This window comes from Vitis vinifera, chromosome 12, assembly GCF_030704535.1.
Source record: "Vitis vinifera cultivar Pinot Noir 40024 chromosome 12, ASM3070453v1".
Classification (NCBI taxonomy): Eukaryota; Viridiplantae; Streptophyta; class Magnoliopsida; order Vitales; family Vitaceae; genus Vitis; species Vitis vinifera.
Window position 1 is genome coordinate 9,420,354 of NC_081816.1, and position 12,568 is coordinate 9,432,921.

Sequence of the window (12,568 nt, forward strand, 5' to 3'; positions counted from 1 at the left end):
AACTCAATTTCCCTCAACTGTTTATAGTTGGTTGTTTAAATTTTTCGCGGTGCCCTTCCATCTAGGGCTATATGCCTTCCACTAAACCATAAATATTCCACAAACAACACCCCCCCCCCCCCCCGCCCCCCCCTTTTTTTTTCCTCCCCTCATCATTGAATTCCAGATTCATTCATGTCAATTCTTAGTGCTAGTGCCATTTTTGTTCTCTTTTTCTGTGGGTAAATTACCTTGGACTTGGTCTATAGAGAAGTTCCCAACATCTTCCTTCACTGATTAACAAGAGTTGAGCCAATTTCTAGATTTAAAAAGTCTTGGGTACTCTAAAGCTTAAAAAAGGGTGGTTGGCTGACTTGGGGTCTACTCATTAAAATATTAGAAGTTGGACAAATCTTCTCTCTGATGAGAGGATAGCTTTGTAAATCAACACACAACTTCCCTCAGCTACAGGGTTTTGAACTTGTCTATAAGTACCCCATCCCACTACACTTCTATAGGCATGCTTTCAAAGGTCTCTCCCACCCCTTTTGTCTATCAGAGTTCCTTTTTCTGATGCCATAAAGAAAATATGGATCATATCAAGCATCAAAGGATCAAAACTTCCAGCAAATCCCACTTTCTGAAGAAAGCCATCCAGTTCCTACTTTCACTATCCTTCTTTTCTTTCCTCCTTTCCTACTCTTCTTTGGTCCTTGTCCTCCCCCATTCCTTCAACTTCTACTTCTCAACTTTTTCGATGAAACTCCATGACTATGGCATTGACAGGCACTACATATTCCTACTTTGCAACGGTATACTAGTTTTTATTGTTAAAAACTCTGGTTTGATCAATAATTCTCCATCTTGGGGGACGGATCTTAACGATGTGGGCATCAAGAACAGGGACAGTCAAGGTCCAGCACCTGAATTTTACAAAATAAAACCACTGGCCGCAAGGGAAAAAGCTGTTATGGAAGTTGAGGAAGAGGAAGGGAGAGAAAATGGACTAGTGATCACAGAGGAAGAAGTTGATGTGGAAGTTGAAGAAGAGGAAGAAAGACAAATGGGCCAAGAAAACTGGTTTCTAGTTATCAAAGAAGAGGAAGAGGAAGAGGAAGAAGAAACTGGGTTGCTGAGTGCAGAGGAATTAAACAAGAAATGTGATGATTTCATAAAGAAGATGAGGGAAGGAATCAAATTTGAAGCACAACAACTGGTTATGTTCTAATCTTTGTGACCGAAGTATTCATGCTAGTCACTAGCCTTTTTTGGTTCTGGTGTAAAAATCACCTCCCCAGTCCTTTCTAATTTCAAATCCAGTTGTAATTTACCTGAGATGTGCTGGGACGAGAATTCTTAGGCCTATAATAACCATGTTTAGGCTCTTTTCTTTATCAAATAAGTAACTGACACAACTCTTGAGCATGATGTTTGGCTGATCATCATACTGAACAAGAGAAATTGTTTTGCTTCTAATATTTTTCCTCTCTATTATTTGTAACATCCAAAAGGATCTGCAATTCCAATGGGCTATCAAAGTTTGGTGCCAAATTGACCAAGTGGAGAAGATCCTTCTGTGATATTACTGAGACCCTTCTTAGATATTACTGAGGTATGGCTATGGACAGGGAAATCAAAGAGAATATATCCCTCCTGGGGCTGATGAAATGGTTCACTTTTCTTTTCTTTTTTTCTATTAGAAAGTCTTTGTTTTTTTGCTTTTGCTGGTGATTGAGACCTTTTGGTTTCTTTCCCATTTTTAAAATTCTTAGGAAGAAGACCCGGCAACTACCTAATTGACTTGGAAGTCTCTGGGGAAGAAGCAGACAAGAGAGTTCCTTGGGTCCATTTTGCTTCATTCCCGTTCACATTAGGGAAAAGACATTGAAGGGATTAGATGCTAACTGGCTTAATGTTCAGCCATATCCATCTGGGCAAAATCCAACTTCTGATGCAATCATCCTGTTAAAGTATTGTTCCAGACAAATGAAGACACCCTTGACCCAACTAGAGGGGATCTCCTCAAATCTTAAGGGTATGTTTGGGTTACATAATGAGGTGCCCAATTTCCATTCCCTAGATCATGGACGAAAGAGGTACAAGAAGCCTGATCTCCACTCTGATGGACAGCAAAACAATGCCAAAATCTAACAATGCCTTTTCACTTGCTCACTTTTGAACACTCCCAAATGGATGGATAGACAGCTAGGCATGGTGAAACAGTGGGAGACAAAAATCACAATCAGACTTGGCCCTGCTCCCATTGATAATCACCCACAATAGGATTTGGTCATTTGGTCGCCTTAATCTCAAATTAATTACTAGAAGTATGTCCTTTTCAGTCTGATTAGCCAAGGAAAGAAGCTGTGGGAAATTTTTGAGATGCCATGGACGCCCCAAATGTGGACCTCCATTGAACAGTAGTCATTGATGGATTGATAATCACCCACAGTAAGATTAGGTCAATCGATTGCTCAAATTAAACTTAAATAAGCATGTGCTTTTCAATCTGATTGGCCAAGGAAAGAAAGTGTGGCAGGTTTTGAGACGCCATGGATTGAACAGTAGTCATTGATACTCCAATGGAGACTTAGTCCTTGCACGGGGTGGGATTCAAACTAATGGAAAATGTAAAATTCACAGCTGTGGATGAGCATAATAAATGGAGGATAAGACCTAAAAAGGAACTTCAGATATGGAGAAAAGATAGCATCCCTCTTAGGGAGGATTTCATTACATCTGTAAAGTGGAGACAAGATAGTGACAGTAGAAATTGTTTTGATTCCGGCTGAGAAAGACAGGTATTCTAACCAGAGAATTGAAGGGTATTCTCTGACACCCTTTGGCCTTCCTGTCACACCACAAAGGGAAACGTGTGGTTGCAGGGGCCATGGTGGATAAGATCCACAAAGGATAGTTAAGGTCTGATGTTGTTGCAGGGTTATGGCTGTTTGTGATACAGGAAAGAACAAGTTCAGAGTCATGTTCTCAATTGTTGTTTAGCTCAAGAACATCAGAGGACGATTCAGTGTGCTAAATATCAAGGAAATAGCTATTTTAATAAATTGACGAGGGCAAAGAATGAAAACTTAAGAAGCAAAAGAACTCGTTCCCAAACATCCTAACATCAAGGGAGGAATTTTCAGATGCAGACCCTGTTCATTCTTCAAAAATAAAAAATAAAAAAGAGAGAAAAAAAAGCCTTTCACATAAAAGTGTATTACATTTTACAATAAAGAATAAAAAGTGCCTGCCTACCTCTTGTCAGCCTGTAGTGACAATTCAAATAAATACAGAAAAATAAAGCCACTCAATCCAGAATCTAGGATGGGCTGTTGGAAGTTGAACTAAATCTATATTCCCCTGCCTCTATTACGTGCCTATTAGCTTAAAAGCAAAAAAAATAAAAATAAAAAATTCAATCTTTACTTCTCTTTTTGGCGCTGTCAACACCACATTTTAACTACTAGGACAGTATATTTGGAGGCCATTTGCTATATTGACAAAAACTAAGACTCATCAACATTGTTAGGTGCCATATTCAAAGAAACTTCATCAACAACTGGCATATTCCTAACATGATCAAGAAGCCCTGTGAGTTCTTTATGAACATAATTAAACCTTTCCTTGGAAACCAATGATTCTGTCAGCAGAGTTGCAGCAAGAGAATGGAAGGCTTGAGAACACTCATCACTGTTGCTTTGAGTGTTGTGATCATCCATAGTAATTAAGGAACTCTCCTTTCGCCATCTAAGTGGGAAGTATTTATCTGGGAGTTGAAAGTAGTTCTTTACAACAAGTAGTCGGAGAGAATGCCGGCATAAAAGCCCTGAATGTTCAAATTCCTTACAGGAACAGTGAATTTGCTCTTCTTCTGGCATCCAAATCACAAGACATCCCCCATCCACTGTCTTATAGTGACGCACAAGATATGACCCGTTAGCCATTTCTCTTGTTGCGTATTGCATAGACAGCACTATTTCATGTTGTAACACATTGAAGGCATAAGGCGTAAGAATACTCTGTGCATGTTCTTCAATAGGCATGCATGTCTTAATATGCATATATTGCATGTTTTCTCTGGTCTGATTTGCCCAACTAGCAGCAACACCAACCTACAAGAGTTTCAAAACTGTATTTACATCACAATAATATCAATACAATAAATTGAGACATAAAATCTAAGGAACCATCATACCTGCTCAAAGAAAGCTTGCAAACATGTTTGTGCACTCAAGATTCTTTTGAAGAACATGTCCAAAGATTTTGAGTACTCAGACGTCATCATACGAGCTAGAAAGTAACCTCTAATGCAGGAAAATGGCCAGGATGCTCGATAAGAAAAGAGCAGACCAATATGTTTATCAGAAACAAGTCCAAACTGAGCAACAAGGTGATGCCACTGATGTTCAAAATCCTCTATGCTCTCCAGACGACACAATATATCAAACTGAGATTTAAAATCCATATACTGTGGTCCAAGTGGCAAAGAAAACCAACTGGATAATTTAGACAGAATATGCCATAAACATATTACATGTTTAGTATTTGGCAATTCACTAGTTATAGCATCTCTAAGCCCAGAATCTATATCAGTTAGAATTGTTTGTGGACGTCTTCCTCTCATAAACCGAACAAAAGTCTGTCCAGAAGAAGAAAATCATAAGAAAAATAAATAAATAAAAGACGTACCCAATATCATCACAATGATATGCACCTACAAACCTGTAAAGCCCATGCAAATGACTGAGAAGTTTCGTCTTGCAGCAAAACACATCCAAAGAAGATTGCCTTGCCATGATTATCTATGCCAAACCACACACCCAAGAGCAATCCATAGGTGATAGAGCGATATGTAGTGTCAAAAGCAACCACATCACCAAACACTGAATATGCATGAACAGAGTTCCCATATGACCATGCAATATTCTCAACCTTATCATTTGGATCCATAGTAAAATCATAAACAAAATCCGGATCCCTCTCTGACAAAGCCTTGCAAGTTTCAAGGAGTTCCAATGTATCATTTTCTCTTTTCTCAGTGAGCAAAGCATCATTTTCTTGAACAGTTTTCTTACATGTTCGAACAAAATTCCTAACATCCTTCTCTATAAAGGGAAGTTGCCCAGGTTGAACTCCCTTTTCTGTTTCCAACACCCTCACTATCCGATTCACAGGAAAACCAGCTTTGGAAAGCAAAAGAATGCGTTCCTGATCAGCCTCCTGTATTTTCCGATATGCAGGAAGCAGACGCACTTGGTCATCTTCCAGCAATTCATGATTATGAACATTACTGAATTGTGAAACATACCATTGAGTAACGCCATCAACAATTTCCTTGGTCAAGTACAGCTTTGCATCACACCCACATCGTACTGATTTCCGATCCCTGGGGTGCTCAACATTGGCCTTTTTTCTTGGTTGATTAAACCCAGAACGATAACAAACAAAATCTCTTCGGTAAATACCCAAATTTTGGCTTTCAGTTGAGCGTGCTTTTCTTATTGAAAACCCATTCTTCCGAGCAAAGTTGCTGTAGTACTCAAATGCTTCATCATCACTTTTGAATATCTGACCCACATATGGAGTGAAGACGACTTCTGATGCTAAAGATGACGATGATGTCTCACTCTTTACCAATTGAGAGTTTGCTGAAGTCTGATCATCTCCTTCATATTTGATATAGCATTTCCAATCTCCACATGGGCATTGCTGGCGACGAATCCAGATGTTGTTTGATGGCTTCATTGCCATTTTCAGGAAAAAAAAAATCTAAGAAATATCCCAACTTCCAAACCCTTATGCTCAGTTTTTTGGCAGGAAACCTAGGGAAAAAAAAAATAGAAGGTTAGAATCTTAGAAAGCAAACCAACCACTCCAATGAATGTACATAAGCTTGGATGAGTAATTTTCAATTTTTGGAAACTAGAACAATCCTTTTATTTTTCTCCCTTTTAGCATCAACCAAATGGTGCATAACCGGCTATGAAATCGACATTTGAATTATAGTTTAGGAATTAAGAAACCCAAAGTTGAAATTCAAACCCTACATTCCCAGATAAAAGAAAAACATTAACTGTTATAACACATTATTCAAATTCAACTGCTTGATCACTGAGAAGGAAAAAAAAATTGATCTTCCAAAAAAAAAAAAAAAACAACCTAAAACTTCAAGTCCCAAAATTTCATTTTTCTTTTCTTCCCCACGATTTTCTGAGAATCCCAACTGAAAGGAACTTGAATTGGGCATCACAGAGTAAATTGTTTATTCACTGAGCTGGCCACCACGTGTCAACAAAAGGGTCCAAACAAATAACTGAAAAAAAAAAAAAAAAAACCTAAACAAAACAACAAAAACAACCAATTCACAACAGAAATTGAAACGTACAATACAAAACCCTAACTTCAACTTGAGATACTAAAAACCAAAAAAATCCAAAAAGAAAAAAAAAATGCGCATAACTAATTGATGAAAAGCCACGTACCAGTCAAGAACAGTGCAATAAAGCCCATAAACGTTTCTGATTGTTCTGCATCTGACAATGTGGTAATGCACACCACCTGTTTGTTAGGGATTACAGATTGCAATAAATGAAATAATTTGGGGGAATTCGAAATAAAGAAGCAAACTTTATTGTGAATAACGACAAAACAGAGTGTATTAAGAACGATATTAGTGATTAATCACATACCCAGAAGAGAAATGTGCCAAAAATTCAGTAAAAAAAAGAGACCCTATTCACATCCTCTGTTCTTCGAGCTTTGGGTTCTCCATTGATTCTGTGATAGGGAGTATAGAAAAGTCAATGTGGGCTGTTTTTAGATTTTGGCCCTTGTGGGCTTAATGTAGAAAGGCCCACTATAGGTGGGCTGGGCTCAATTGAACCTTCTTATGTTACGAGTGTGATGACAGCATTTTGAATTTTTTTGCCCTTTTCCTAGTTGAAGATATTTATAGAATATTTATTTGTAATTAAAACATTTTAAATAGGTTTGAGACATAAAGACATGGTCTCTTTTGAATGCTTTTTTGTGGGTTGGTAAACGGTTTGGTATACCAACTTAATAATTTAATTTAAATCATTAAAATAAATTAAATATATTTGATAAAATAACCTAATGATATGAATTAAAATAAAAAATAATTTTAAGTAATAAGTGAAACTAATTAATTTATGTTTAAGTTTACATTTATTTTACCATTTAACCCTCATTTGTTTTAATTACATTTACAATATCTTTTACTACTTCACAACGTTCTTTGTTACTTAACTTTCTTTACCCTAATTATAATTTATGAGGATGAATATATCAATTTGATAATTTAAATAAATTTGAAAGTTAATTTTATCAAACTAATTTAATATTTAAAGTAAAATTAAGTAATAAGTTTTAAGTTAACAACTTAAATATAATTTAATTTAAAGTTAACTTAAATCATCAAATAATAATTATTAAGTTTTACCAAACATTTTCAACTTAATAATTTAAAATGACTTAATAACTTAATTTAAGTCATTAAGTCAATTAAGTATATTTGGTAAAACAATTTAATGATATGACTTAAAATCAAAAATAATTTTAAGTAATAAGTAAAAATAATTCATTTATTCATAAGTTAATATTTTCATTTTATTTTAATTTATTTATAAGTTCATATCTTCATTTTACCTTTTTACCCCTATTTGTCCTAATTACTTTCACCATATCTTTTCTCACTCCACGACCTCCATCATTACTCCACCTTTACCCCCTATAGGAGGAAAATTATAAAATCATGGCTAGTCCCCTCTCATAATCTGCTTCAACCCATATGAAATAATGTTGAGTATATTCCATCAGTGTCTCCCAAATGACGAGTTAAGCTTTTACATACCTAGCTCTACAAAAATGGCACCAAGTTGATTACCAGTAATCCCCACATGAACATTTGCCATCTTCAAAATGATGAAATCTGTTTGAATCTCGTAGGACTATTTGTCGACCGACAATCTTTGAAATGTATCCAAAGGCAGAGTGACAGTCACCACAAACCCGGAGATTTTTCATTATCCTTATAGGCAATGCTGATTGGCGGGTGAGGACAAAGGCAACTGCAATTTTCTCACTGTGGTAGCTCAGGAGTTCTTCCTTGTTCTCCAGCTCCAGATCAAACAGTGCATATTTTGTCTGCGGAATGTACCCTGCATCCCTCATTTTTCTGTTCAGTTCCCGGAGTTTGTCATATATCAAGTCTTTTTCAGGGTGTAATTTGTCTCCAGCTACAAAAACATGAACTCCATCCTTCATGGTGACCCAACTGCAGCCCGCTTCCTTCTTCACTGCCGCCTCCTTCATTGCCGTCCGAGCCTTTGCAACGTCTTCCCACTTCTCTCCAGAGGCATACATGTTAGCAAGAAGCACATAGTTCACAGCATTTTGAGGTTCCAACTCCAAAAGCATTTCAGCAGCCCTCCTACCCAGCTCTGTGTTGCGACCATTTGCTCGACAGCAAGCCCCAAGAACTGTCCTCCAAATGAGAACATTAGGCTTCATTGGCATGCTATTGATGAAGTCCCCTACCTCATCGAGTTTGCCCGCCCGCCCAAGAAGATCCACCATACATGAAAAGTGCTCCACCCGAGGAGACAACCTGTATACCTCACTCATAGATTTGAAATGCTCAAACCCTTCTTCTACAAACCCCACATGGCTACAAGCTGATAAGACCCCAACAAAGGTGACATGATCGGGTGGTTGACCATCTAGCATCATTCGTGTAAAAAGCTTTAAAGCTTTCTCCCCATGCCCGTGTCGTGCATATCCTGATATCATTGAATTCCATGAATATACATTCCTCAGGGGCATCAACTCAAAGAATCTTGAAGCATAGTCTATTCTTCCGCATTTGGAGTACATGTCTACAAGTGCACTCCCAACTACAACATCAGATTCCAAACAAGCTCTAATCCCACATGCGTGAACTTCCATGCCACGCTCCAATGTTGCAACTGAGGCACATGCACTAAGAATGGTGGCAAAGGTGAAGCTATCTAATCTCTGACCCTTCTGCATCATAAACCAGACCAAATCCATTGCCTTGTGCAGGAGTTCATTATGTATGTATCCAGAAATCATGGAATTCCAACTCACTTCATCCCTTGTCTCAGACATTCTAGCAAAAATTTTCTCACACTCGTTCATCTCTCCACACTTCCCATAGCAAGAGAGAAGGGCGTTCCCAATAGCAGTGTCATCAGAAAGACAGTATTTTAGCACCAGAGCATGAATCTGATGGCTTACTTCATGAAGTGAAAGAGATGACACAGCTGAAAGAATGTTTATAAAGGTTACTCTACTAAGACCCCATCCGCCTCGCATCATTTGCAAGAAATATTTCACAGCTTGGGAAACTGATGCCTCTGAATCGGATAATGCCCCAATAACAGAATTCCATGAAACTTGATCATACTCTGGCATCAAGGAAAACACTTTTAGGCATTCAGTGAAACATCCAGTCTCTGCATATAATGCAAGAAGGGCATTTGAGACTGAAACATCTGTATCAAGTCCTAATTTAAGCCCATCACAATGTATTTGTTCCCCCAACATGATCCAACCCAAACTTGCACAAGAGCTCAAAGTGCTTATCAATGTGAAATTTGAAGGCATCGATCCAGTTCTCCTCATTCTATGGAAACTCTCAGCTGCATCTTCAGAACATTCATTCTGGTCAAGACCAGAGATTAGGGAGTTCCAAGAGACTGAATCTTTCTCAACCATGAGTTCAAAAACGGAGCAAGCATCAGCAATGGCTCCAGATTTGGCATACATATTGACTAGCCCATTTCCAATTGCAACCTTATTGTCATTTAATCCAGTTCGGATTACATGTGCATGAACTTCTCTACCCTTTCTTCTTCCTTCTTCCAACACAGAAAATTCGGAAAAAGCGCTTAAAAGGACCACATAAGAATCAGAGTTTATTCCAACCAAGTCCTTCATCTCATGGAATACCTTAGCTGCTGCTTCTCCTTGCTTCTGCTTTACCAATCCAACCATCAGCCCATTCATGGAAACCACATTCCTCACACCCATCTGCTCAAAAATATTCTTGGCATCGTCTGTTAACCCAAACCTCGCAAAACCACTAACCAAAGCACTACTTACATACAAATCTTGTAAGAATCCTGATTTCTCAACCCTGGCAAGCATCTGCTCAAGCACACACAAACCAAAATCAACAGAAGAGCAGGCTGTGGTTATTAAGCTCCCAAAAGTATACTCATTGGGTTTAAAACTGAATCCTAAGCCTTCCTTTTGCATGCTTGAGAAAAGGTCATATGCAGAAACAGCATCTCCTCTACGAGAATAAACAGAAATGATTGAATTCCATGATATTGAATTCCTAATTCCTATCCCATCAAAAACAGAACGAGCGTCATTGGCAGAATCTAAACAACTTCCATACATGGAAATCAGCACATTACAAACAACCACATCGGATCCATACCGTGTTTTCGAAATTAAACCATGAATTTGCACCCCAAGTTTGCACCCACTTGGCCCAGACTCCTGGCACGCCCGTAGAGCACTACCAAAAGCATAATGATTTGGAATAAATCCTGCTCTAACCATGTCCCGAAAACGAGCACACGCCTCATCAGGCTTGCCATTCTGAGTATAACCCGAAATCAAGCAAGCCCACGTAACCAAATTCCTATTTGACATTTCATCAAACAACTTCTGTGCTGAACCCAGATCGCCAATTCTGACATATATATTAATAAGGGTGTTGGATAGGAACAAATTGCCCACAAACCCATATTTGATACTTTGCAAATGAAGCTCTCTAGCCTCTTCAGAGCAGCAAGAACCTTGATATCGGTTAATCAGGGACTCAAACGTTTCAGAACTCGAAAACAGTGTGGTGTTGCAATGGGAAGTAGATGTCTTGTAATGATCAACCAAGTCTTGCAATGATTTGGTACATTGATTGGGGTTAAGGGGTTTGAAAAGAAGAGATTTGAGTGGTGGAAAAGGTGAAGCAGTGAATGTAGTAAAAGTAGGAGTTGAATTGTAGGAGATTCTCCTCGATTTGCATGAGTGGAAGCCGCGAAACATGTTCAGAGAAAAAAAGGACCGTGTGGCCCATTGTTTTCCCTCCTTGACACTTTCAAATTGAATCTTTGTTAGGTATAAGAGCATAAGGTATCTAGAGAGTATGTTTGGATCTCAAGGGGAAAAAACCAGTGGAAAGGAGGAGAAAAAGAAAATAAAACTAAATGATGTATTAATTTATCCTGCTTAATTATGATTAAAAGAGTAAGAAAAGAAAAAAGAGAAGAAAATGTTATAGAATTCTTGCTTATAAGACTTCTATCTTATTTGTTTGTTCATGAAAAAAATTAAATTATTGAGAAATATATTTATTAAAGATTTTTCCTACTTTTATCACAATGTTTTTAGAATCGGACCAGTTATTGAACCGAAAAAGTTACCAACGATCGAACTAATGACGTCATAAATATATATTTTATTATTTTATATATTATTAAAAATTAAAAATTTAATAAATTTTATCTAAATTTTGACAGCATCTACTTTTTTAGTTGAGTTTTTTCACAAATTTTTTTACCTATAAAAGTTATCAATCATCATATATGATATCTATAATACAATATAAGATGTTATACATTTATAATGTCGATAAACCCAATATTTATTAAATAATCAAACCATTGCTATCCTATAATAACCAAATTATCAAAGAGTTGTTAACTTAATACATTGTCCATAATAGATAATACAAATGTCAACCACAACACTTAAATAGTTACTCAAAATATAACATGTCAATGTTTGGATATTCATGAAGATTTTTGCATACTAATAAATATAAAATTCATGTCTTCATTCAATTTGGAAATTAGAATATGGAGATTGAAAATGAGCATCCGGAAAACCAAAGTTCTCCACATCAAGCCCTTCTATAGCCACACCACCACCATCCTCATTATCTACAAAAATATTGAATATATATCAACAAGAAATCATTTTTGAAGAAAAAAAAATATAATTATTGAACTTTTATAAGTTTAAATATTCTACTAACCAATATGAGAACTTGAACCTTCCACTTCATTTATTTGAATTGACCCTTCTTTATATAGAAAATTTTCCAATTCTTCAACATCTAGCTCTACTGTCTGATCCTCATCAACTATCCAAAAATTGGTCTCATCAATGCATGCATAGTCAATGGGATCATAGATTCTTTTCTTGTTATAAAACCTAAAAAAGAAACACATATAATTATTCATAATTGTGAATAAAAGAATTTAAATTCAAAACAACTAAGAAAACATTTATATCGATTTTTTAGCCACAAATTGTAATGAATGTATACAAGATCATTAAGCCTTTGATGTTCCAATCTATTCCTTCTTTTGGTATGTATACGTTCGAAGACACTTCAATTCCTCTCACATCTAGAAGACGATGCAGTTTGACTTAATATTTGAATGGCCAACTTTTGCAAATGTGGTGCGCTGTAACCATGTAGCCTCCACCATTCATCTAATTACCATTTCACATTAAAAATAAGAAA

At 36.9% G+C, this 12,568-nt stretch overlaps 3 protein-coding genes across 5 annotated transcripts; 1 reads left to right on the forward strand and 2 right to left on the reverse strand.

The window, feature by feature from the left end:
• Nucleotides 1-736: 736 nt before the first annotated feature.
• LOC100854493 (NAD-dependent protein deacetylase HST1) lies at nucleotides 737-1,207 on the forward strand. The gene has a single exon (XM_003633283.4). The coding sequence runs from the start codon at nucleotides 737-739 to the stop codon at nucleotides 1,205-1,207; it is 471 nt and encodes a 156-aa protein (XP_003633331.2).
• Nucleotides 1,208-3,154: 1,947 nt separating this feature from the next.
• Nucleotides 3,155-6,776, reverse strand: LOC100247766 (putative protein FAR1-RELATED SEQUENCE 10). 3 transcript variants are annotated; one of them, XM_010659166.3, is made up of 5 exons: nucleotides 6,672-6,776; nucleotides 6,465-6,540; nucleotides 4,705-5,804; nucleotides 4,178-4,621; nucleotides 3,155-4,094 (listed from the first exon to the last, which is right to left on the reverse strand). In XM_010659166.3, the coding sequence occupies exons 3-5, from the start codon at nucleotides 5,731-5,733 to the stop codon at nucleotides 3,489-3,491; spliced, it is 2,079 nt and encodes a 692-aa protein (XP_010657468.1). In that variant the 5' UTR covers nucleotides 5,734-5,804; nucleotides 6,465-6,540; nucleotides 6,672-6,776; the 3' UTR covers nucleotides 3,155-3,488. The 3 variants fall into 3 exon arrangements, with proteins under 3 accessions (XP_010657468.1, XP_010657469.1, XP_019078799.1); XM_010659167.3 differs by having other exon boundaries at nucleotides 6,465-6,515; nucleotides 6,672-6,772; XM_019223254.2 differs by lacking the exons at nucleotides 6,465-6,540; nucleotides 6,672-6,776 and adding an exon at nucleotides 6,142-6,313.
• A 1,017-nt stretch (nucleotides 6,777-7,793) lies between these two features.
• Nucleotides 7,794-11,248, reverse strand: LOC104880926 (putative pentatricopeptide repeat-containing protein At5g09950). The gene has a single exon (XM_019223258.2). It carries the CDS (start codon nucleotides 11,164-11,166, stop codon nucleotides 7,885-7,887), a length of 3,282 nt encoding a protein of 1,093 aa, XP_019078803.1. The 5' UTR covers nucleotides 11,167-11,248; the 3' UTR covers nucleotides 7,794-7,884.
• Nucleotides 11,249-12,568: the final 1,320 nt, after the last annotated feature.

Coding starts and splice junctions, on each gene's coding strand:
- LOC100854493 (XM_003633283.4), top strand. CDS start 737: ATGAAACTCCATGACTATGGCATTGACAGGCACTACATATTCCTACTT.
- LOC100247766 (XM_010659166.3), bottom strand. CDS start 5,733: ATGGCAATGAAGCCATCAAACAACATCTGGATTCGTCGCCAGCAATGC. Junction 4,622..4,704: donor CATTTGCATGGGCTTTACAG/GTTTGTAGGTGC, acceptor TCTTCTGGACAG/ACTTTTGTTCGGTTTATGAG. Junction 4,095..4,177: donor TGCAAGCTTTCTTTGAGCAG/GTATGATGGTTC, acceptor AAACTCTTGTAG/GTTGGTGTTGCTGCTAGTTG.
- LOC104880926 (XM_019223258.2), bottom strand. CDS start 11,166: ATGCTCTTATACCTAACAAAGATTCAATTTGAAAGTGTCAAGGAGGGA.